The 21,847-nt window shown below is 41.4% G+C and overlaps 1 protein-coding gene across 1 annotated transcript in view; it reads right to left on the bottom strand.

The window, feature by feature from the left end:
• Positions 1-21,847, bottom strand: part of furinb (furin (paired basic amino acid cleaving enzyme) b) — a 92,815-nt gene that overhangs the window by 8,343 nt on the left and 62,625 nt on the right. Inside the window, exons 7-11 of the mRNA XM_085411847.1 lie at positions 13,903-13,991; positions 11,272-11,444; positions 6,784-6,996; positions 2,167-2,267; positions 497-600 (exon numbers count right to left, since the gene is read on the bottom strand). Coding sequence (XP_085267973.1) covers positions 497-600; positions 2,167-2,267; positions 6,784-6,996; positions 11,272-11,444; positions 13,903-13,991 — 680 coding nt within the window. The remainder of the gene's footprint in view (positions 1-496; positions 601-2,166; positions 2,268-6,783; positions 6,997-11,271; positions 11,445-13,902; positions 13,992-21,847) is intronic.

Here is a 21,847-nt window from a genome sequence, read left to right as displayed (position 1 = left end):
TAAACAGAAATGAACATTTAAATTTACTCGACAAAAATGTAAATAATTGCTAATAAATGCTCATCCCTTGGCTGGGCTATACTGCCATCTGGAGGGAAAGACACATATTATACTGATCAACCATCACAGCTTACTTGTTCAACAAAGTTGAACAACAGTGTAAGAGAAACTAATATTTCTGCTGCTCCAAGTATGCATGTGTGTAACAGACCTGTTTCCCTGGACTGCTGCGACATTACTATAAAAATAATGCTTGGAGGTACATTTAGTTCACCAAGCGTTTACCAGTTAAGCAGCAGTCAGGTAGGTACTTGTAACACATCTGCACATATTCCGTATCATAGCAACCAAAGCCGTCCAAAGCGCTCTCAAGCAAGGCATTTTCAAAAGAGCGCTTTAGTGAACTTTCCATTTGTACTCATTATTGAGGCATAGACACAACTCCACATGTTACCACCTGCTCTTGATTTGTCTAATAACTGTATTGAGTTTTTACCTCTGCGCCCCACTCCGTTGGTCTTCCAGTCACCAGCGCTGAGACGCCCGGGCTGGGATGTTCTCACCACCAGGTGCTGCATATCCCTCCAAGTTAAGTTCATACTGCGCAGACAGGGAAGAAAGAAATATAATCACATTTACATTCTCTCATGTAATAGGTGAGGCTAATACCTTCCTATTATGCACATTATGAGAAATGTCAGGTTTTGATGACCTCAACTGTACAACAATACAGGCCGGGAAATGTGAGCAGCAATGGGACACGGAAAAGGTCAGAAGACTGTAAAAAGACCTGAAATGTGATCCATCTGAGCATATACAGTGAGAACAACCGTACAGTGTTGAAATACTACACTGAGAGGTGGAGGGAACCCTGAGGGATGTGCCACTCAACTAAAACAAAGCTATGGACTCACATAAAGGTTTTAACATGGGCATAAAATACCAGCATCAAAGGTACATCATAACCTACTGTGTTGAAAGGTCAGGGAACACTGTAAAACAAAACCGTGGAGGACAGTCTATGCCTATCTGTAATGATAGTTTCTAATAGGTTCTGTGAGTTGGGGACAGGGTCACCTCCAACATAGTTGAAGCTCAGTAATTTTTTCCCCTTCATATAGATTTATTAAGGGGTCTAGCTGTAAGTATCCAACAGAGAATCCTTTAAGTCACCACTAAGAAAAACTGCTCTGTGGGTTAAGATAATCACAGAGCTTTACCGAGAGCAACACCACAGTTGTCAGAAATAGAAACACGGAATTGCACTGTGGTGCATCACCTCCGCCAACCTCCACATCAGCATTCACATCTCACATCCTCTCATGTGTTATTAATGGACAAGATCCTCCGATCCACTCAATGTCACCTCAGCCAAGAGCGAAGGAGAAAATAATAAAATAATAAAACACCAGAAAGCCAAAACACTCTGCCTATTAAATGATTCCATCTCTGTGAATTCCAGTGCGGTCCCAGACTGATAAACTAGCTACCCTGTTATTACAGCTGCCTATCAGGAGGGGCTTCAGGAGGAGTGGGGGGGGGGGGGGGGGGGGGGGGGGGGTGGCTATACACTGATAAATACTGACTCTTGTGCGGTGTTAAACCAGAGACGCTGAGCATACCAGAACTGAAACTTGGCTGTGTGGTACTACTGGATTGATTTGACAGCTGTCAGCAAATCACTAATGTGGAAAGGAGGAGAATTATGCACAGTAAAGCACTGCTTACTGATAAAACTGACTTAACACATGCAAGATATGACTCAAGATAATGGGGAACACATTAGAGCTGCTGACAGAAACTTGGATTCTGACACCTGGAGTCCTGAGTGAGCAATAATGAGAGACATTCACCGGTTTAAAATCTTCACCATGGGCCCTACAGGTATTCAGATGTCTGTGTGGGCTGCAGCTGCTGATTTGTCTCACTAATTAACCAATTATCAAAAGCTTAATCTGGAGTGGAAAGAATTTCTTGGCTGGGATTTAGGCCAACGCCGCCTTCCCAGAGACGTCTGCGCATTTACAGACGTGAGTCCACGCACATGCTCCCACATGTAGCACGCAGTGGATCATAATAAACTAAGTTAACAGTAGCATAAAGTAAAAAAAAAGCTTTACATTTCTGATTCCCTAATGTAGAAACAGATGATACAGGGGCACTCACTTGGCCTCCAGAGCTAGAGCGATGATCCCAGCAGCGAGCGGTGCTGACGCGGACGTCCCCGTGTGAGAGTCTGTGCATTTTTGCCTCAGGTCGGTGGTCACCTTAGAGACAAGCAGATAGAGAGAAAGTGTAAATAAGTACAGGAGGACAGACATAGTTGATTTGACACATTGAGTTTCCCACTTCAACATGAGTGAAGCTCCCAGGCAGAGAAACTAAGAGCTAGACAGATGAGGGCCGCGGACAATAGGAGCTCTCCCCACAGCTATGTGCGATGGAAAAGAGGAGAAGGAGAGAATTAGTAGGTGGTTCAGTCTCAGGTCTGTGGATCCCTGCCAAGGGGTCACGCCTGGGGTAATGAAGGTCAGCCAAATCAGCCCAGCCAGGTCAAGCTGTGGTGAGACAGAGTATGTTAGCACTCCACGTACATCTCTCCTCTTGGTCTCTGCAAGTGCCAGAAAGCTAATGAGGGCTGTCTGGGTCACGATGAGGACATGTCAGAAATGACAAAGAAGCCAAAGGCAAGGTGGTCTATGAAGGTTAGAGACAGATTCTTGGTTTGCAACTTTTGGCCTGACAGATTGTGGCGTTAATGACCATTATCTGTGGAAAGATGTGTCAGAGGGGTAAACAAAGGGAGGGCAGGTGTCTGCACAGGCCAGCTGTTAGATATAGGACCTGGACAGAATAACACTGAAACAATAATATTTAACAGATTAAATGCTGGAAGTTAACTGATTCATCTTAAAATATCTTTTTTTAAATATTGAGTGAAATCTTTTGTAAATAACAGCTCAGACTATCTGCAGCTTCTTTTTAGACATTTTCTTGGTTTTATGACTCTGAAAACTCGACATTTTTTGATTTTTTTTTTCTAACTAGACAAATTAAGTTTTTCATATAGCAGGTTAGAAATAGAAAAAGGTCCCAGATCAGATTCAGTGTTATTTATCTATCGAGACTATTCTGGTGTGAGTTGCTCAGTTTTAGAGATAACATCTATAGGGACGTCTGCCATCTCTTGAATATAATAGAACTAAATGGCAATCGGCTTATGGCCAAAAATACACCTGAAAAACTCAGTCCCCCCCCCCCCCCCGAAATATGATCCCGTTACAAAAGAAAAACCCACCAACCATGTTGTGAGGTGATTCATTTAAGAGAAAACTGTCTGTGACAAGTGGCTCAGGCTCATGACAGGATGCAAATGCTGATGTTGCTGGCACTCTGCTAAGCTGTAAATGCCAACCAAAAGCAGTTGTATACAGAAAAAAGAAAATTCTTTGTGACTCACACTGCCCACAATAGCTGGGTTATGGTTCTGCAATTCATTCATTCACAAATATGTGCCACAAGCCAAAATCCATTAAATGAAATTATATTCAAGCGTGGGCAGACACTGCTGCGGCTAATGTCTCCCGAACTGGACAACTCCCACCAAAAGCACAAAGTATATGAAGGACTAATAGGGTTACTATATTTTGAGATTTCATTTTAGGAATATTAGGTGCTGAAAAAATCTGGATACTCTAAATCAAAATCTTCCACAAAATGTTGACTATTTTGAAAACGCAGCTGAACTGTGGGGCTCCATAAGCAGCATCACATATGATAGAACTGTCATAGTGTTTGGGAAAAGGAGGAGGAAGAATTCTCACTGCGTAGATGCTGATGGCCAGAAATGAAGCCACTGATAAAAGCTATAAGGCCTGCCTCGTTCAAGCAGAAGCAAAGCCTAGAAGATCTGAGAGCTGGCAGACATACAGCACAACTAGATGCTGTGCTAATAAATACCAGGTGCAGCTTTGCTATGAAATGTACACAAGGTACTGATACTGGAAACATCAGAGGTATGCTTGAAGGAATGAAGAAAGCAACGGGTCCAACAGATTCAGAAACAGCTCCTCAAGTCCAAAGCTGGTGAGTTTATCACTGGTGGAGATAAACAGATGGAGAGATTGGTGGAATGCTAAGTTAAAATATATGGCACAGAGAACAAAGTCACAGAAATTGCACTAAACACTGTTCCTCAGCTAACTGGAGAAGTGAGATGCAGAACCAACACTGAACAAGCTGGAAAAGGGCATCAGCTGCCTTGCAAGTGGAAACGCTCCTGAAAGTATCTGAGCAGTCGCGCTGTTTGGGATCTTCTTCACAAAATTCCTTCTGACACTCACAAACTGACACTGGCAAACTGTTCAACTTGGCAATATTACCAGCCAAGACAAAAGTCAGAGCAAGTCAGAGCAGCAGATCTATGAGCTGATGTTTGCTCATGACTTTGGAATAGTTACTCATGCTGTCGGTTCTGAGGTTCTTAATAGGTTTTCACATGCCTGAAATGAATTTGGCCTTACTTTAAGCATCAAAAACACCACGGTCATGGGTCAGGATGTGGATAAAACTCAGTGTGGAAAAACAAGAAGCTAATCCTAGCAACAAAAATCTGTGCCTACAGAGCACCTGTTGTACTGCAGTGACTACTTGGGGGACATAGTCCCATCACGAAGCAAGAACAGCTTTCGTCTAAGTTGTCTAAGCCTTGGAATCACATAGAAGGACAAAATATCTCAAACTAGAGTCGCACAAAACTGAGACTTCCAGCATGCAAAAGCTGCTTATGCAATGCCACATGTGCCGGTTTGGCCATGTGAAACATAGATGATGGCAGAATCCCCATGGTGCCAGGCCCACGGGGCACCTGGACTCGAGGTTCAAGGACATATGAAAGTGTGACATGAAGGCACGCCACATCAACACTGACAACTGTGAAGAAGCAGCTTCTGTTTGCACAATCTGGTGGAGTGTTACTAAAACTGGCACAAAAGTTGCCAAAGGGATCAGAACTAAAAGAACACAGCAAAAGAGGCAACAACAGAAGAAAGCAAACCAAATTAAACCACCATCTGAGTGGTCTGCCACAAGTACACGACAGATCGCCATTTCAGGTCTATCGTAGTTTTCGGGTCATAAGCCGCTACTTTTTTCCCCACACTGTGAACACTGCGGCTTATACTGACGTGCGGCTAATGCATATTTTTTTTCAAGCGGCCAAAAACATTTTGCCTGGTAACAGTAGACCAATAAAATTGATAAGTAGTATATATACGGTATATATTTTTACCAGTTGTTAAGAGACGACAATGTTGTTTGTGCACTGTTCTGTAAAAAAACCATAAGCAACGAAATTTGTGTGTTATCGATACGTACGTATACTTAAAGGTAGCCGTGTTACAGGCGCTGTTCGAGGAAAAAAAGCATTTGCAGTTACCATAACATTTAAGTTACCATGTTTATGTTACCTTACGGATTAAATTAAACGTTAAAAATCCTCATGTGTGATATTTCTGTGTAAATATCTCATATTACAAGTGAAACGCATACGGCTTAAAATCCGGTGCGGCCTGTACAACCACTTCAGAATCCACCTGACATGACAGAGCATCATAACAAAGGTAAGACAGACGACAACAAATATCAGGAATATATGAGGAAGAATATGCAACAATTCATTGAGTGAACTGAAAAAAAACCCCACCTACGTTTACAATAAATACATACTAGTTGTAGCTCTGGCTACAGTTTAACCTGTGCACATTATTATTCATAAAATTTCAAAATAAGAAAACATTATTAACCTTTAGTAAAATAACAATCAGTGCTTTAATTGTGCCATTTAATTATTTGAAAGCCTTATTTTTGTGAAAATATAGCGTATTTAGTTTTTCTCTGTAGCAACAGCACACTGTGCCTTGAAGGCCAATTAGTGAACTTTGTGTTTTGTGCCACTCGGTGGTAATGTGTTTATTTTTGGCAAACAGCCACATTTTATTCCATCTAGGTGTGCACAACAGATGAAGTTAATTACAGCCGAGTGCCATTGCTGTCATTTTAGTTAGAAAAACGGGAATTTATGTTTTGCTTTTCTCTCGCTCCAGTTGGGAAAAAAATGTGTAATCTCTGAAGATGGAGGTGACCAAATACGCTCACAAAATGAGCCACTTGGTAGTGCATGATTGTGAGAAACAGAAATCTAACAGAGTGAAAATAAATACTAGTTTGGGACAAACGGAAATTGCATAAACTCACTGGGTACTGCACCAAACGGCAGCCTCTGCGTGCTAAAGCAACAATACAATGCAAGTGCTCATGTATATTTTAAAATGACTTCACTTCTACCCATTTCATTTGGAGTTGTATTTACTTGCCTGCAGCACGCCTCTGGTGTAATTTGGAGGGAATGGCAGATTTATGGTTGTTTTATGTTATTCTGCGTCCCTGAAGCAAGTCTTTCTTCGGGTGACAAGCAGCTTGAGGGAATCATGGCATCTCTCAGTGTTTGTCGTGTTTGCTCATTGTATGTTTCACATCACTCAGACTTTGACATTTTGAAGTCTTTTTTTTTTTCTATTTGAGAGACACAACATTAATGTGTATAAACACTCAAAACGGGTTCAATTTGGATGCGTCGGCATGAACTTTTGGTAAGCGGGACGTGTAGCTGTGCTGTCAAACTTGACATTTACAGGGTGCCAAAGATTCAAAGTATTAAAAACAATCCTACACAAAATCTGAGATCTTTAAAGTGCATGTAAGCGTGTGTGTTTGTACACCTACTATCTGCTTCTCCCCCGGGTTTCCAGAGCTGAAGGTGGTAGCGAGGGTGGAGGAGCAGGGCTCGCTGTACCACGGCACGTTGCCGGACTGCGTGGTGCTGCTGATGGACAGGGTGTAAATGCTGTTCGTGTAGCCGTCACAGTTACAGCTGTCTTGCTCCCGGCCACCATTACCCGAAGCCCAGACAAAGATGGAGCCCAGTCCGCTGCGTCCCTGTGGTGCAGAAACATACACCTTTATGTGGCTGGAGTCCAGGAACAGACAAGGTTAAGAGGGAGAAGCTATCAGGAGCTGGTTCAAGTATGAAAAATTGGCTTTGACAGAGACGTTTGTCTCCATACTTAAACGGCCTGTCGTTAACGTGCTTTCTTTTAGAAACACTGAGGCGCTGTAGGCACAACTCTTATTAATACATCATCATGTCAAACGACTTATTGCAGCAGAACATCAGATAACAAACAGAGGAAATGTAATTACCAAATTTATTCAAGCTGAATATAATTTCAGGGCTGATAAATGACAACATGATATCTGGCAGAGAGACTGTGCTCCTAAATTACACACACTATCTGAGACATACGTACATTCGGTCCAGCTGGGTCTGGAACCACAACAAGAGCCAAGAAATCCTTGGCTCGGATTAAAATTTCACCAACCCCTTTTAGCAAAGTAACAAAGGGTGTTCTTTGTCAGCTCAGGAATACAAGCGAAGATTTGATTGCTCCATTTGTGACCAGACACACAAACGCTACATTTGTCTCCAGCTGATTAGATCAGAGTAACTCTTTATTTGCTGGAAAGCCCCAGAAATCGATCGACCGCCTCTAGTCGGTATAAAATTGGAGCAGCTAAAGTGCATACAAATCGCAGAGAATTTGTGCACTTCTCAGAATTTTGGCATTGCTGCTCTGCTTACTATTGCATTTTAGAACAGATTTACTGCTTTTTCTTTTTTTATTCTTTTTTGTGTCTGCCCACTTCCTGCAAAGCTGACCTTCTTTCTCTCAATATGTCGGTGATATTTAGCCCGAGGCCCGCTGACCCATTCTTGATGACTGCCGCCTGAGGCCAAGCTGGACGAAGAGACAGAGACAGCGGGACTGTCAGGACCCCACAGCTCTGTAATAGGCTCTGGGTTGACAACAACACTCAGTGTCCCTTTCCTAAGGTCTTACAGACTCTTACCTACTGCTGTCATTGCTGATCTTATTTTTTAGGTTGTAAAAAGTACACTCGGAAAATATACGGTTTATGCGGTGCTAAAACGTATTCTCTTTGTTTTTGATTGTAAATCTATTACACAGTTTTTAAAAGAAGAAAAAAATGCCAGTAATTTAAAAGGTTACTTTTCACTTGAATTTCCCCACAGCTCATATTTCCACTGAATATTTATTACATTCTGTCATTAGAAAATGAATCAGTTAGAAATTAGTTAGGTGAGAAAAAAAACAGATGTATGCCATTGCGCGTGCACACACACACACACACACACACACACACACACACACACACACACACACACACACACACACACACACACACACACACACACACACACACACACACACACAGAAAATCTACCAGTTTTCAGTCAGATTTTTTTCTTTTACCAACTCCTCCTCTGTACCTTGCTAATGGACTTACTCTGGGCTCTCGTTATGTGCCATCATTTATTTTATTCACTTTTTCTTTTAAGAGCACCACGTGTTGTACTGCCTGTTCTGCTCCTCTGTTTTGTACCTCTTTCATCGTTAATCATACTGACTGAGCAGACCAGTGTGTATCATTGTTGTGTTTTTACATCAAGTATAAAACTAAATTAACTGATTTTCTTGGTATCTTGCTAGTAAAGATAAGATGCTGGAATATTTTATTCCTTATCACTGTTGTTGTAACACTGCCCGTCTCCGGCATGGCTAATCACAGAAATGTTAAGCTCATAATCGTACAAAGGAAATTCAATAGGATGCGAATACAAATTTTAACTAAGCTTGTTCAGTACGTTTTTAAAATGATTATCCATTTAATTTTCTTAATGGATTCCCACATCCCCATCTCGCAAATGATCTCTCAAAGGAATCCAGGATAAGACTACATCTGCTGGGCAATGCAGTCCAAATCAAACTGTGTCCTAACAGTAGAGGCTAGAGAAGCTGTACATACTACTCTTAATTTATGGCCTGACGCTGTCCTGGTTGCAGGTTACAGAAGCCAGACGATAACAAGGGTTATCTCGCTGCCAGGAGAGCACACACTGAACCAGTCAGCTCCTGCTTTGTTGCTGTGAGGCACTCTTTCCTCACTAACACACCATGATATCAGGAGCATTTTGCATTATGGGATTCTATAAATGAGTCATTCGGTTTCACTGAAAATTTTCATTAATTTATATGCCAATTAGAGCAGAGTTTTAATGTAACTGTTGTTCCGCATCAGTGACTGCTCCTCTCTTTCTGTTATCTTCCATCTCACATTTATCATTAGCCTATTCTCATAACGTCTTTTGATGCCACATACTGACACATGAAAAATGTTGGTATTAGACTTAGATAATAGTCCAAACTGTTTAATGTTTTATTCTATTCAAGCTTGAATGACTAAGCAGAGGGCAATTTTGCAAACTAACCTTGAGTTTGTCCTTCTCCTCAGTCTTGGGAAGCCATCATCAATTAAAAAGTAATATGCTCTGACTGTACAGGTAGAAAATTGTGCAGAACTTTTCTGACTTGTTCTATTAAAGTGTTCTTCCTGGAAAAGAGAGACTTTTTTTCTCCTTACCATCACCAGCTGCTTGGGAATCATGAGGCTTCGCTTGATTACTTTTTGGTGATTTACAGCTGGAAAGACCACTACTGTGAAAAAGTCTTTGTGCACTTCTTGATTTTTCAGTTTTTAAAAAATATTTTTCACAGTTGCATGTTTCACAGCACTGAAACAATTTTTTAAACAAAATGTATCCCAATTGCAGTTTTTAAGTGATGATTTAATTTATTAAGGGAAAAAGGTAAAACCTACCTGGCATGAAGAGAAAAAGAAGAGAAGAGAAAGGAAGAGTCCTTTAACTTCTATAACTGCTATAAAATCAAAAATATATCGGATTGGATTGACTTATAAACCCCCCCCCCCACACACACACACACACACTTTTTTGCTTCTTTGCAAAGTGAGCCAAGAGCTTAAACAAGCAGTCTAGTTTTATATAAAAGCAACAAAATCCACCTACTGCTCCTCTGAAACTCACTGATTAACATTTTTGGGACCAGCTACAAGACAACTATCAGAGAATGCAGCTGGTCTTTGTGTTAAAGTGTGTGTCCCTGTTGTTTTGTGTTTCTGTTGGCCTAACATGAGCCCAAAACTATCTCCAACACTTTTGCATCTGGAGGTTTCTGCATTTCAGTAATTTATCACTGTGGAATGCAAAGGCACACAGAACAAGCAGTGATGCAATAAAAACAGTTTCATATAAAAATCAACCAGTGAATGTTTACACTGAATCTTTTGAGCCAAACACATTCTCTCTTACTCATCGTATTTAAATTGAGCCCATCTCTCACTTAAGATCGTCTTCTTGTGCACCTCTGGACTGCTTCGGACACAGCTGGCATTTTTAAATAACTCCTGGGAAGTCTTTTTCAGACCAATTTCACCTTGGGTCTCAAACTTTGGCAAATAAAAAATACCACCTTCTGTGTCAATCTGACCCGGCTTTCATGTTGAGATTCATCATCAGCTGCGATGAGAGCTGAGTCTCCGGCTATTACCCACAGATCAAAAAGCTGGTTTTAGTGAAAGCGTCTGCTGTGTCCAAGCCTGAAGGCGGTGCATCAGGTAAGAAGCTCAACCAGGAGCGTGGTCATCGTTTTTCTGACATTCACAGGGTTGTGCACCGTGAATGTGTCCCCCAGGGTCAGACTGTCAATGAAAGTTTCACTGTAACATCTGAGGTAGAACATTCAGCGGAAACAAACTGAAGTATACTGGGGGTCGTCACGCACTGACACAAAGTGCATTGAAAGGGAGTTTTTTTTGGCCTCAGCAACAAAGTCTTTGCAGACCACCTACATTACTTTACTTTACTGGCTCCTTGTGACTCTGTCCTCATTCCCAAGATAAAAGTCAAATTAAAGAGAGCCTCAGCAAACGCGGTAGAGGACATTCAGATGCACAGGTATAAGTGGTTAAAACTGCTTCTGCACAGGCAGCAATCTACAGCTAAATTTAAATGAACGATGATTCCTGTTTTTTTATTTTGTGTGTAATTGTGAAGCCTTTTGATCACAGCTTGTAAGCTAAGCTGAGCTAAGCTTGATGGCGTCTCATCATAAACCAAGTAAATATGAGTCTCCCAGAATGCTGATTTATTACACTTTCTTTGCAAGCTCCTTTGACTACACTAAAGAGGTGATGTGACTTTGATAGTGATACTATAAATAAGAAATGCAAGACATTAGTAAATTAAAAGACCATGTTTGTGCTCTGACTGACCTTGGTGATTCCCTGGAGGAAAGCCTCCTTAGCCAGCTTGGCAGGGCCATCCAGAGACTTGCCGTCATCTTCCGGGCCCCAGCTGGCACTGTAAATGTGGATGTGCTGAGGGTTCAGGCTAAGAGACTGAGCCTCCACTACATCTGTCACCTCCCCATCCAACATACGAACTCCTATTAAAACAAAGACACAATGGAGGGTTTAGATAAGGTTACCGAAGAGAAAGTTATGAAGAAATAGTGACAGTGTGACAGACGGCAGAGGGAGTTGTGAGATACCTTAGAGACAAAACAGACGTAAGTTGATAAAAAGAAAAAGAAGAAAAAAGTCAAGCGAATCAGAACGTAAATTTTCTTTCTCTTTTTTTCTCCAGCTGGAAAAAGAAAAACACAAGAAAACTGAAAACCGGAAAAACCAAGCTCTTCACAAGGAAACCAAGACTTCACAGAGTCTCAGTTTTAATGAGTAAGCACACAAAGCTCGCCCACGGATGCTGCTCTGGTGGATACTACACTATTTAAGCATCATGTAAACAAAACCCAGGGGGTTGTTAAACCAACCTTCCTGACCCCACCAAAACCTATAGAGAGGACAAGCAGAAGAATCCAAGAGTCTGCAGATGAGAGAAAGCCACACACGCACAGGTAAAAATGAGCTGAGAGTTTACAGAGCCTTCAGCAGTCTGCCGTGTCCACAGGGTAGCGCCGCATGTCACCTTTCATCATACCTGAACGCAAACCTGTCTGAGTCTTTGATGTGAGCAGCCTCAGATCATTCCTCTGAACATTAATAGCTGTAGAGAAGCGTGAAATAACCCACCCTCAAATAAGGTCCATTACTGTTAGAGGACCCCCGGACCTCAGAGGATACACTAAGACTGACAACGTCCCCGCATTAAGACTTCAATAATTCGTTCTAGCGAACCTGCCTAACCCTGTAGGAACAAACATACACCAGTGGGGATGTGACCAAGGCTGTAATTACAGAGTTGGCGCAGGCATTCAGTGCAACACGTCTTTGAATACTAAGCAGCCCGAAGCAAACGTAACTGCGCTAAACATGCAACATAAAGCACATTGTTTGCTCTGTGATCGTTACGCGAGGGCTGCACTGCAGCAGTAAAGGTAATTACTGTCGTAACAATTCTCATCAGCTTCCTGCGGCTTGATGATTCCTGAGTAAGACACTTGCGTGAATTCCCTGCAGCTTTATCAAGTCACAGGTAGCAGCTACCGGTGCAGCTATGAGTGTGTGTGCAGGCACAAGGAAACCAAGTACAGTAGATGGAGAGGAAACACAGAGTGAGCTAAGTAGGGTCAATTACAGGTTTTAAGTACTAATCGCTAATTATTACTCTGTAAGGACACACATATTTTAGCTTTAGCACAAACACGACTGCTTCTGCTCACACACGCATACCCACCCACACAAAAAACACACACAACTTGAGTGCTTGGGAGCGAATCACAGCTGTTTATAAGCAATCCACTGATGCCGTGACGTGAACAGATTCACAGAGGAATAATTTATGAGAGCGGGGCCAATGTGCGGCTCTGTCGGGAGATGAATGGTAATGAAGACAAAGAAGGAGAGTTATGAGTAACATCTGTGAACAGGCTGCTCAGGGCTCCACCGGCTCCGCTGAGTCTTGTTGGCTGCCAACATGGCATTGACAGATTGTTTGATGACAAAAGTTACTAAAGGCCTTCTTGGAATAATTTATCAAACACAAAAATATTGAGGAGGAAAAATAATCCTTCCAGACTTGATTTGTTTGCGCAGATTTAATTTGAATGAACTGCTCTACATACAGCATCTTTCTGTACGTATATCTGCACAGGCTGACAGCTTAATTACTGATTGGAAAAGATTCTCCCCAAAGAGTCTAATTTTGACTAACTTTCATATAAACATATGAATATGTATCAACAGTTTAACTAACTTTGGAAATCCGACTTGATTAAAATAAACAAATTAATTTTAAAAAATATTACGTTTTATGTGGAGAGCCAAATAAAGGTGGAGGGCAGCACAATGAAAGCACTGACACGAATTAAGAAAATCAGATTGAGCCTTTCATAAACATTGAACATGAACCTAACCGCTTTAAATGCAGGGATGAAATCGTTGCAGTGACCATTTTATTTGTTTTACTGGAGCATAGGAGTTTTAATTAAGTCATGATCTACTTATTTCCAGGCAAGAAAAACTGCAGCAAATGATCAAAAGCAATTCATCTCACAGGCTTTGGATAAAGAACTATTCACTGCATAATACTGCCTATCTCTGCAGCACACTCTCACTTGTACATCTGAACAATACAGAGTCAGTCAGTCAGTAAATGAGAGTCAGTGGTCCAGAAAAAAACATTATGGATATTAGCTTTAAAATCTATCACTGGATCATTAATATAATGCGAAGCCTGAGCTGCTGCAAAATTGTCGTTCTGACACAAACCCCAAAGTCCCAGAGATCTTAGAAGAAAGACATTAACTTCCAAGTTATTAATGGTGAATGTGTATTTTGTTCTGTATCAGTTCTAAGTGAAATTATCATAAACTCATTTAAATGAGTATAATACTGATTAAACCTTCTGCCAAATGAAAAATATCAATCGTGTGCTTAACTCACCTCCAATTTTAGCATTATAGGCCACACCCACGCCACATACACCATTGTTTGCTGCAGCTGCAACTTCTCCTGCACACCGTGTTCCATGCCTGGCAAGAGAAAAGGTGAAAGTGAATGAAAAGATGGGTCATAAGAAAAGAAAAGAACTTTAAAAAAACCCCACAAAGGCTCTGAAAGCTAAATAAAATTAGCGAAAATGGCAGTTAATGTTCCAGCTGTGCTGGATGTTTAAATAACAGGGCAGCTAAAGTATTGCTAAAAATAAATACGCAATCAAAAGAGAAACACAAGCCCATTGGCCCTCGTTAGAACTGCGGCACACGCATGTCTTACAGCTTTAACAATAGATGTCAAAAAGCCTGATATGCCTTTGACATTTAAGGGCTTCTCATTTAGACAGCCGTATAATTTAATACTTGTAACAACACAGAGAGCTGTAACCTCTGTGGTGAACCTGATGTGCAATTAGAACCATAAAGGACACATGAGATTTCTTTTCCACACAGCACGATAAGTATCAACAAGTGAAAAACTGTTGGGGTGCTTTATTAAAGAGGAGCTGCAAATATAGCATTAAAAAAAAAAGAAAAATTGTTCTGTGAAACAACTGAAATTGTGACTTAATAAATCCAACATGATGTTTGCGTGTTACTCTAATCGTACTTTTTGCACTTTCATTTTTAACGGTCTTAAACGCACATTTTTCTCCCCTTCAAGTTTCAGCCTCAAACGTTCGCAGTTGAGGTCTTCCTCTTTTCCTCCGACCTGACAGCTTGATATTCAGCATCCTTTTTCCAATTTCACTATCCCTCGTCTGCACATGTCCAAACCATCAGCCTTGCTTCTCTAACTTTGTCTCCAAACTGCTCAACCTGAGCTGATACACTATTTCTAATCCTGTCCACCCTGGTCTGAAACTCTCTTCATCTCCACAAAACTATCCACACACTCTTCCTTCAAGATTACTCCTACTCCATTTCGCTTCCTGTCCACACCATGGTGGAACAGTCTGAATCCACCTCAAACACTCCTGGCCTTGCTTCCCATCTACCTAGTCTCCTGAAAACGCATTATATTAATTTTCATATCAGCCAGCCCTCGTCCTGTGCTACGGTCCTGACATTTAAAGTCCCTACTCTCACCTGCCTTTCCCATCTCCTCTTCCTTTGTCTTCAGCCAACAGCACGACAATTTCCACCGGTACCCTGCTGGCCAACTGCACCGGAGGCGCTTGTTGCTAACTAGTATGGAAATCTCATTCTTGATGATCCGCATGTTTAATTTGGCAAAGATTTTATACCAGATGCAACTCTGACCATTCATTCTTGGGTTCAGCGTGAGTGCACTGGCTGGGCCTCAAACTGGTATCTTGAACATAACAATGAATTCACTGTACTCAAATGGACTCCACAGTTACCAGATCTCAGCCAATAGAGCACTTTTGGGATGCGATAGAATCAGAGAATTTCATCATAGATGTATATCCGACTAATCTGCATCAACTGTGTGATGCTCTCATGTCAACATGGACAAAAATCTTTGAGGAATGTTTCCAAAACTTTTTTAGGGTCAAATCCTGCATTAGCAAGATGTATCTAATACAGTGTATAGTGTATATAGTAGTATACTATACTATAAAAACATGTACAAGTAGTATTAAACTCATTGTACATAATATTCAGACAGGACAACAGGCAGAAAAATCCTAACCCAGAATCACCAGTTTACCTAACATGCATAACTTTGGACCACAGAACGAAGCCAAAATGCCCGGAGAGAACTCTGTGCAGGCACATGGAGAACACGCAAATTCTACATAGTGAGGCCTCAGCTGGCAAGCAGATTCAAACCTTGGGCCTTCTTGCTGTGAGGAAACAGTGCTGAGGTACTGCATCACTCAATGTTTTAAGAAAAAAAAGTATTAGAAATATTTTCTTTTGTGACACAGGCTATAGGTCTTCCAGTCCGAAAAAAAGACTGAATAGAAACCTGAGGACAAGTACAAAAGCCTGTCAAAAACTAACTTTACCTTTGACAGTCACTGGCCACAGGCCATCCAAATGAAATACGAGACTTTATCAATGCCCATGAATTATTCACAAAGTCCATCAATAATTCCTTGAACCAGTCTTGAGTTTCAGAGAAGAGACAGGTTGCCTATAGAGCGTAGTCTACATGTCAAATAGACCAAAACTTCACAAATGGAAACTATTCCAACCCCCTACAAACACACTTTATCAATATCTTTATTAGATCTTTTTCTATTATAAACAATGGCGAGTTTAATTGAAAAATGCAGAGCTTTGCATGATTCCAAGCAAAAAGGTAGTCATTACCGGAAAAGAATTTAATTTGTTTCATTGACTTTTGGGGAGAAGCAGTGTGATGAGATGGGAAACAGAAGTGAGCATTTGGCATTTAAGACAGGTCATTAAGATTGTCTCCTGATTACAGTGCAGGTATCTGATTAGGAAGTGCAGTGTTTCACACCTGTCGGGGGGGATGTGTTGAGTGTATGTTATCAGAACAAAGCTAATTACATCCACAGCATTGCCACACAGGAGCCAAAAATGACTTCCTTTTTGATCTCCTAACCTCGCTTATGATGAGCCAGAGGACAAAGTCGTTTCACAGGGCGGGAGTGTGGCTACACCTCCAGCTGAGATTCTGATTAGACTTTGTGTGGATCTGTGATACATTACCCACCCGCTAACTCGCAGTTTTGTTCACTCGGATATGTTTTAGCAGAGAATCACTGCTGTGTTATTACTTATTCCACCCATGTCGTTTTTGTGACAAAGTCACAATTTATAACAGAAAAAAGAATGATGTGGAAACCCAACCAAAAAAAACCCCCAAAGCTGAACTTTGTTACAAATCATTCATTTTATGACCTAAGCTGTCAACTACAAACCTTAATGTGATTTTTAAACAAGCAATCAATTTGCGTAACAGGGATTATTTTTCACAGGCTCTTACAGAAGCACCTTGGCACATATGGCAGGATATAAGGCAACACAAATGCATTTAACAAGTTGTCATTGCTAAATTGAACTACACTGTTTTGCTCTTAACTAGTTTCATATTACATAAACAGCAGCACTCAGTTGGCACATTTAAAGAACCACACACACACACACACACACACACACACACACACACACACACACACACACACACACACACGGTGGTTCAGCTATCTTAGTGATGGCTGAACGACATCTCTAACCCGAACTATCCATCCATTTTTTTCCCGCTTATCCCAGCCTGAGCAGAGAAGCCCAGACCTACCTCTCCCCAGCCACCTCCTCTAGCACCTCAAATCAAATCAAATCACTTTTATTGTCACATCACATGTGCAGGTACACTGGTACAGTACATGCGAGTGAAATTCTTCTGAAAACCTCCAGGCCAGCCGAGAGATATTATCTCTCCAGCCTGTCATGTGTCTGCCCCGGGGCCTCCTCCCGGTGGGACATACCTTGTCAGATGCCTGAACCACCTGAACTGGCTCCTTTCGATGTGGAGGAGCAGCGGCTCTACTCTGAGCCCCTCCCAGATGGCCGAACTTCTCACCCTATCTCTAAGGGAGAGGCCAGCCACCCTTCGGAGGAAGCTCATTTCCGCTGCTTGTATCCGCAATCTCTTCTTTCGGTCACTACCCACAGCTCGTGGCCATAGGTGAAGGTAGGGAAGTAGACTGACCAGTAAAATGAGAGCTTCACTTTTACGCTCAGCTCTCTCTTCACCACGACAGACCGGTACAGCGTCCACATCGCTGCAGCCGCAGCACCAATCCGTCTGTCGATCTCCGGCTCCCTTCTTCCATCACTCGTGAACAAGACCCGAGATACTTAAACTCCTCCACTTGAGGCAGGAACTTGTCCTGCCCCAACCCTAACCATCAAAAATGAATACCTAATCCTAACTCTCACCCTAAACCTAACCATAACCTAATTGTAAACCTGACACTAAAACCACATTTTGAGCCTCAAAAAAGCCTTTAAACTCGTGAGGACCAACGTGTGTGTCCTCACAAATGACTGTTGGTCCTCACAAGTATAGTAGAATGCCAGTTTTGGTCCTCACAAAGATGTCTAAACAGGAACACACACACATGAGCTGAACTGCAATGTGTTAGATGGGGAGGCCATATCAGCAAAACACTTTATAACCCTTTATAACTTAAGCTATAACTTGCTATACAGACACACAAATCGGTCATCTTATTGTATCAGAGCATTTGCTATAGTAAAAGCTTGCAGCATAGTCTATAGTCTCAGCTGATCAGAGTGTGGGCTGTTGTTTTCTGTACAACAGGACATCTCTGTCTGCATGTGAAGTGGGGAGCAGACCTTTTAGTGAGTACCCATTGTCTAATCAGAGCACTAAAGAGGCACAGACCTGCCCACTCATTACATTTTAGCTCACAATTGCGTGTCTGACAAACGTCTCACTGGCTGGCTTTACAAGCTCGTCCACACAAATCAGTGTGTTATTATGTGCTGCGAGCGCAGAGTGGGTGTTGAATGGTGGCCGTCAGTCATTTCAGATCATACAAAATGGAGCCATAAGACCACTAGTGTGACTGCGACAATACCCCTTTCCACACAACAAAAGTATGAGTGAGAAGATTTTATGTTGATGGCAGATGCTAGGGTGTAGTTCTCTTTAATTACTGAGAAAGCTGGGCGATCAGTGCTAACCTGGCCCGACCTGCCACAAGTTAAATTCCTACATTTTTATATATTAAGGAACCAATTTAACATAAAACAATCATAGAAGAGATCTATATTTGAAAACATAAAAAACACTAAGTGCTTCTGCTGTAATTTAATGCAGCAGTGGGTCACTGCTACACACCAGTGTAGGCTTTAATGTGAAGGTATTCAATGCAGTTACTGATTTATGTTTTTGGAAATTAGACTTAAAAATTATAAATCCAACTCGCATTTGTTTGTTTTAACCTGACATTTTGCTACATATTAAAGCAATTTACAACTGTCCCTTTGCAGTGGTCATAATTTCCTAGGAGTGAGTAAAAATGAAGGGAGAACTAATTTTAAAAGAGATGTTTTGCTGTCCTTTATTACACAGGCCAGGGAGCGTGCCATTACCCGCAATGGCTAAGATCACACATCGTCAGCACTATGGACAGCCAGACGGCTTGGCCAAGAAAACGCCTTGTTACATGCAGACATTTGCAGTTTAACTTCGCAAAAAAAAGCAGATTCATGTGCCAACTGTCACTGACATTTGTTTAAAAAACAACAACAAAAAAACACACCACAATCCTTACGGGTCTTACGCCAAAAAGTCTGAGTTTTCGGCTTCCTTTAATTACATCAGCAAAACTGCTATGTTTTCATAAAAACAATCATAGTATTGGATTTAAAAAGGTCCGGGATTCTGAAAAGGGAATTTTAATTAGCGCTTTATATTAATGTCTCCACTGCCTTTAGTGGTAAATATCGGCATGCACATGCTGTTGTTTGGTCCACAGCATCACAAAACAGCCTTTACGCTCCAGACAGCACATATCCTCAGACCATGGAGCCACAGATGTGATGCCAGGCAGGGGATTCAGCCAAGCGCGGCAGAGTGCACAGAGAGCCAGAGGCCTGAGAAGACTTTTATCGAGAGGCTGTGCACACCAAAATGTAAATGTTTCGAATACTGTCTGCATATTCACATGCACATAGAGCGGCTGATCTGGATCGAATTCAGCAAAAACAGCCAGACAGCTTAATATATCCAGGGAGACTCAGACGTGCCAGAGCACACAAAAGGGTTTATGATGAAGCCACAATTTTATCTTTCAAATGTCCATGAAATTAAATGATTTTACTGAATGCCTCCATTCTATATCCATTTAAAATAGATTGGAAGAGTCGTCGGAGACGTGTCAAGTAGCGAGGGTAGGTGTAAGTGTAGTTTCAAAAGTAGGTAAAAGTTGACGTTTGCACAAAAGACGTGACGAGACAATGAAACACTTTCAAAACGGTTCACTCTGCAGAGAGACAATCACACTAAATAAATCACTGCTCTGTGAACTGGTGGATGTCAGAAGCTACATACATTGACTAAAATAAGCTTAGAATAAGAAAAGACCAAACAAAGCTTAGATAAAAGGCTGTTGAAGTAGAAAAGCTCTGTTTACACAGCCAATGTGACCCCCCTTATCTTATCAGAAGAAGCAAAAGGGACAGAGAGAGGTAATGCTTTTATCTGTCATCCTCAGGACAAGGAACCATTTTTGGGAAAGTCAATGCCCTGTCATTTGTTGGAGAATTTGGACATGTCATACAAGACAATCTCCACCTCGGACTTAGGAGTCAATAACATCATGAAATGTACTGTATTTAAGAATGCAACAATAGCAACTAACATAAAAGAATTCTGCAAAAGAAAACTCTTCTTAGATGTGACAAATACAGCGTAAGAATCTTAGCTTTGCCACCATCGCAATTTTTAAAACTGTCTTTGCTTTGAAAAGAAAACTGCAGTCGTGAGTTCTCAGAATCGGCTCTCTGAGTAAAAGAATGACAACACCACGGACCGCAAGTTTGATACCATCATGGGGAAGCTCGCGGTTCTCCAACGGGAGATCGAGAGACCAGTGATACACACTGATAAGCACTCACTGTCGTATCACCCTCCCTACCCCGGATCCAACGCCACCTCCAACGCTTACCTCCCGTCTGATGTGGACATCGGGTCAGCTGGAGGCGCAGTCGAAAGATTGCAGCGGTCCCAGATCAGATGTACACACTGGAACACTTTCCCATGTTGCTTGTCGGTGTTTATTGTGCTATGGTGTGTTGATATCTGTGCATTCCTGTATTATCCTTCTGTGTTACACATTTCGATGTTTTTTTCTTGCTACCTAGCCTGACCTGTCTCCCCAATGTGATGTTTGTGTATTGTATGTACGGTCGGCAAGGTCTGTCATCTCGGTTGTGGGCAAAAGACCTGCAACTGACAAATAAAGGCTATCTCATCTCAAAAAAGGTGATGGTTTAGTGAGCAGATGGAAGAGGTTACATTTTATGCCAATGCATTTTATTCATTTTAATAACCCCCAAAGGAAATCCACTAATCACGGTGGTCAGCTGCTCACACACACATACTTTATTAGGTAGATTTTTCTAGTACCAGGTTGCCTAGATGCAACGAGTTGCAGTGATACGATCGGCTGATTAGATATTTGTGACAACAAGCATCCAACAGGTATACTTCATAAAGTAACCAGAAAGTGTATATGTGTTTGTACTTAGTACAGCTTTGGTTTCAAAGGTGGGCATGATGCAGAATACTTTACAGACGGGGTTCTGACGCTCACACAGCTCTGTGTTAGATTCCACCAGCTGATATGACCATGACCCTGACTAAAAGAATGTGACAACAAGAAGTTTATAAAAGGTTTATCTTAATAGAAAAAACATGTTTCTGCAGATTTCTCATTTTGCTTTTACCTTGAATGAAACCAAGGTGGTTACTTGGGCACAAGGACCTCTTGGTGACCAACTTCAGTTCTTGCTGGGGGCTTGGAGGAGTGCTGTTAAATTTTTTGGCCAATCAGGAATGGTAAAATATTATCACTGTATCTTTCCCCCCTTCACATTAACTAATTAACAAAACTAATAAACAAATTTAAAGGGGTGCTTCAATAATTTAGCAATATTCTTGCAAGCTTACATTAAGAGTACTCTGGTAACCTTAGAACAACAAAAGACATTTTATTACTGAAACATAATCCTGCCAAATCACTCGACCCGATCTAGTCGTTTACCATTTTTAGAGTCGTCCAGGTAATACTGTGGCAATGAGCAAGAGAAAGACACTAATCCCTACAGCACCGTAATAATCACATATTTCAAGACTCATCAAACCAAATATTTAAATGTGTTAAACGGTTTTCAGTTTTTGTTACTGCAGGTTCTAG

This window comes from Rhamphochromis longiceps, linkage group LG7 (genome assembly GCF_057381845.1).
Source record: "Rhamphochromis longiceps isolate RC_006_pf linkage group LG7, R_longiceps_female_GT1.1, whole genome shotgun sequence".
NCBI lineage: Eukaryota > Metazoa > Chordata > Actinopteri > Cichliformes > Cichlidae > Rhamphochromis > Rhamphochromis longiceps.
The sequence above is the reverse complement of the archived record's forward strand: the minus strand, read 5'-3'. Positions and strand labels throughout refer to the sequence as shown.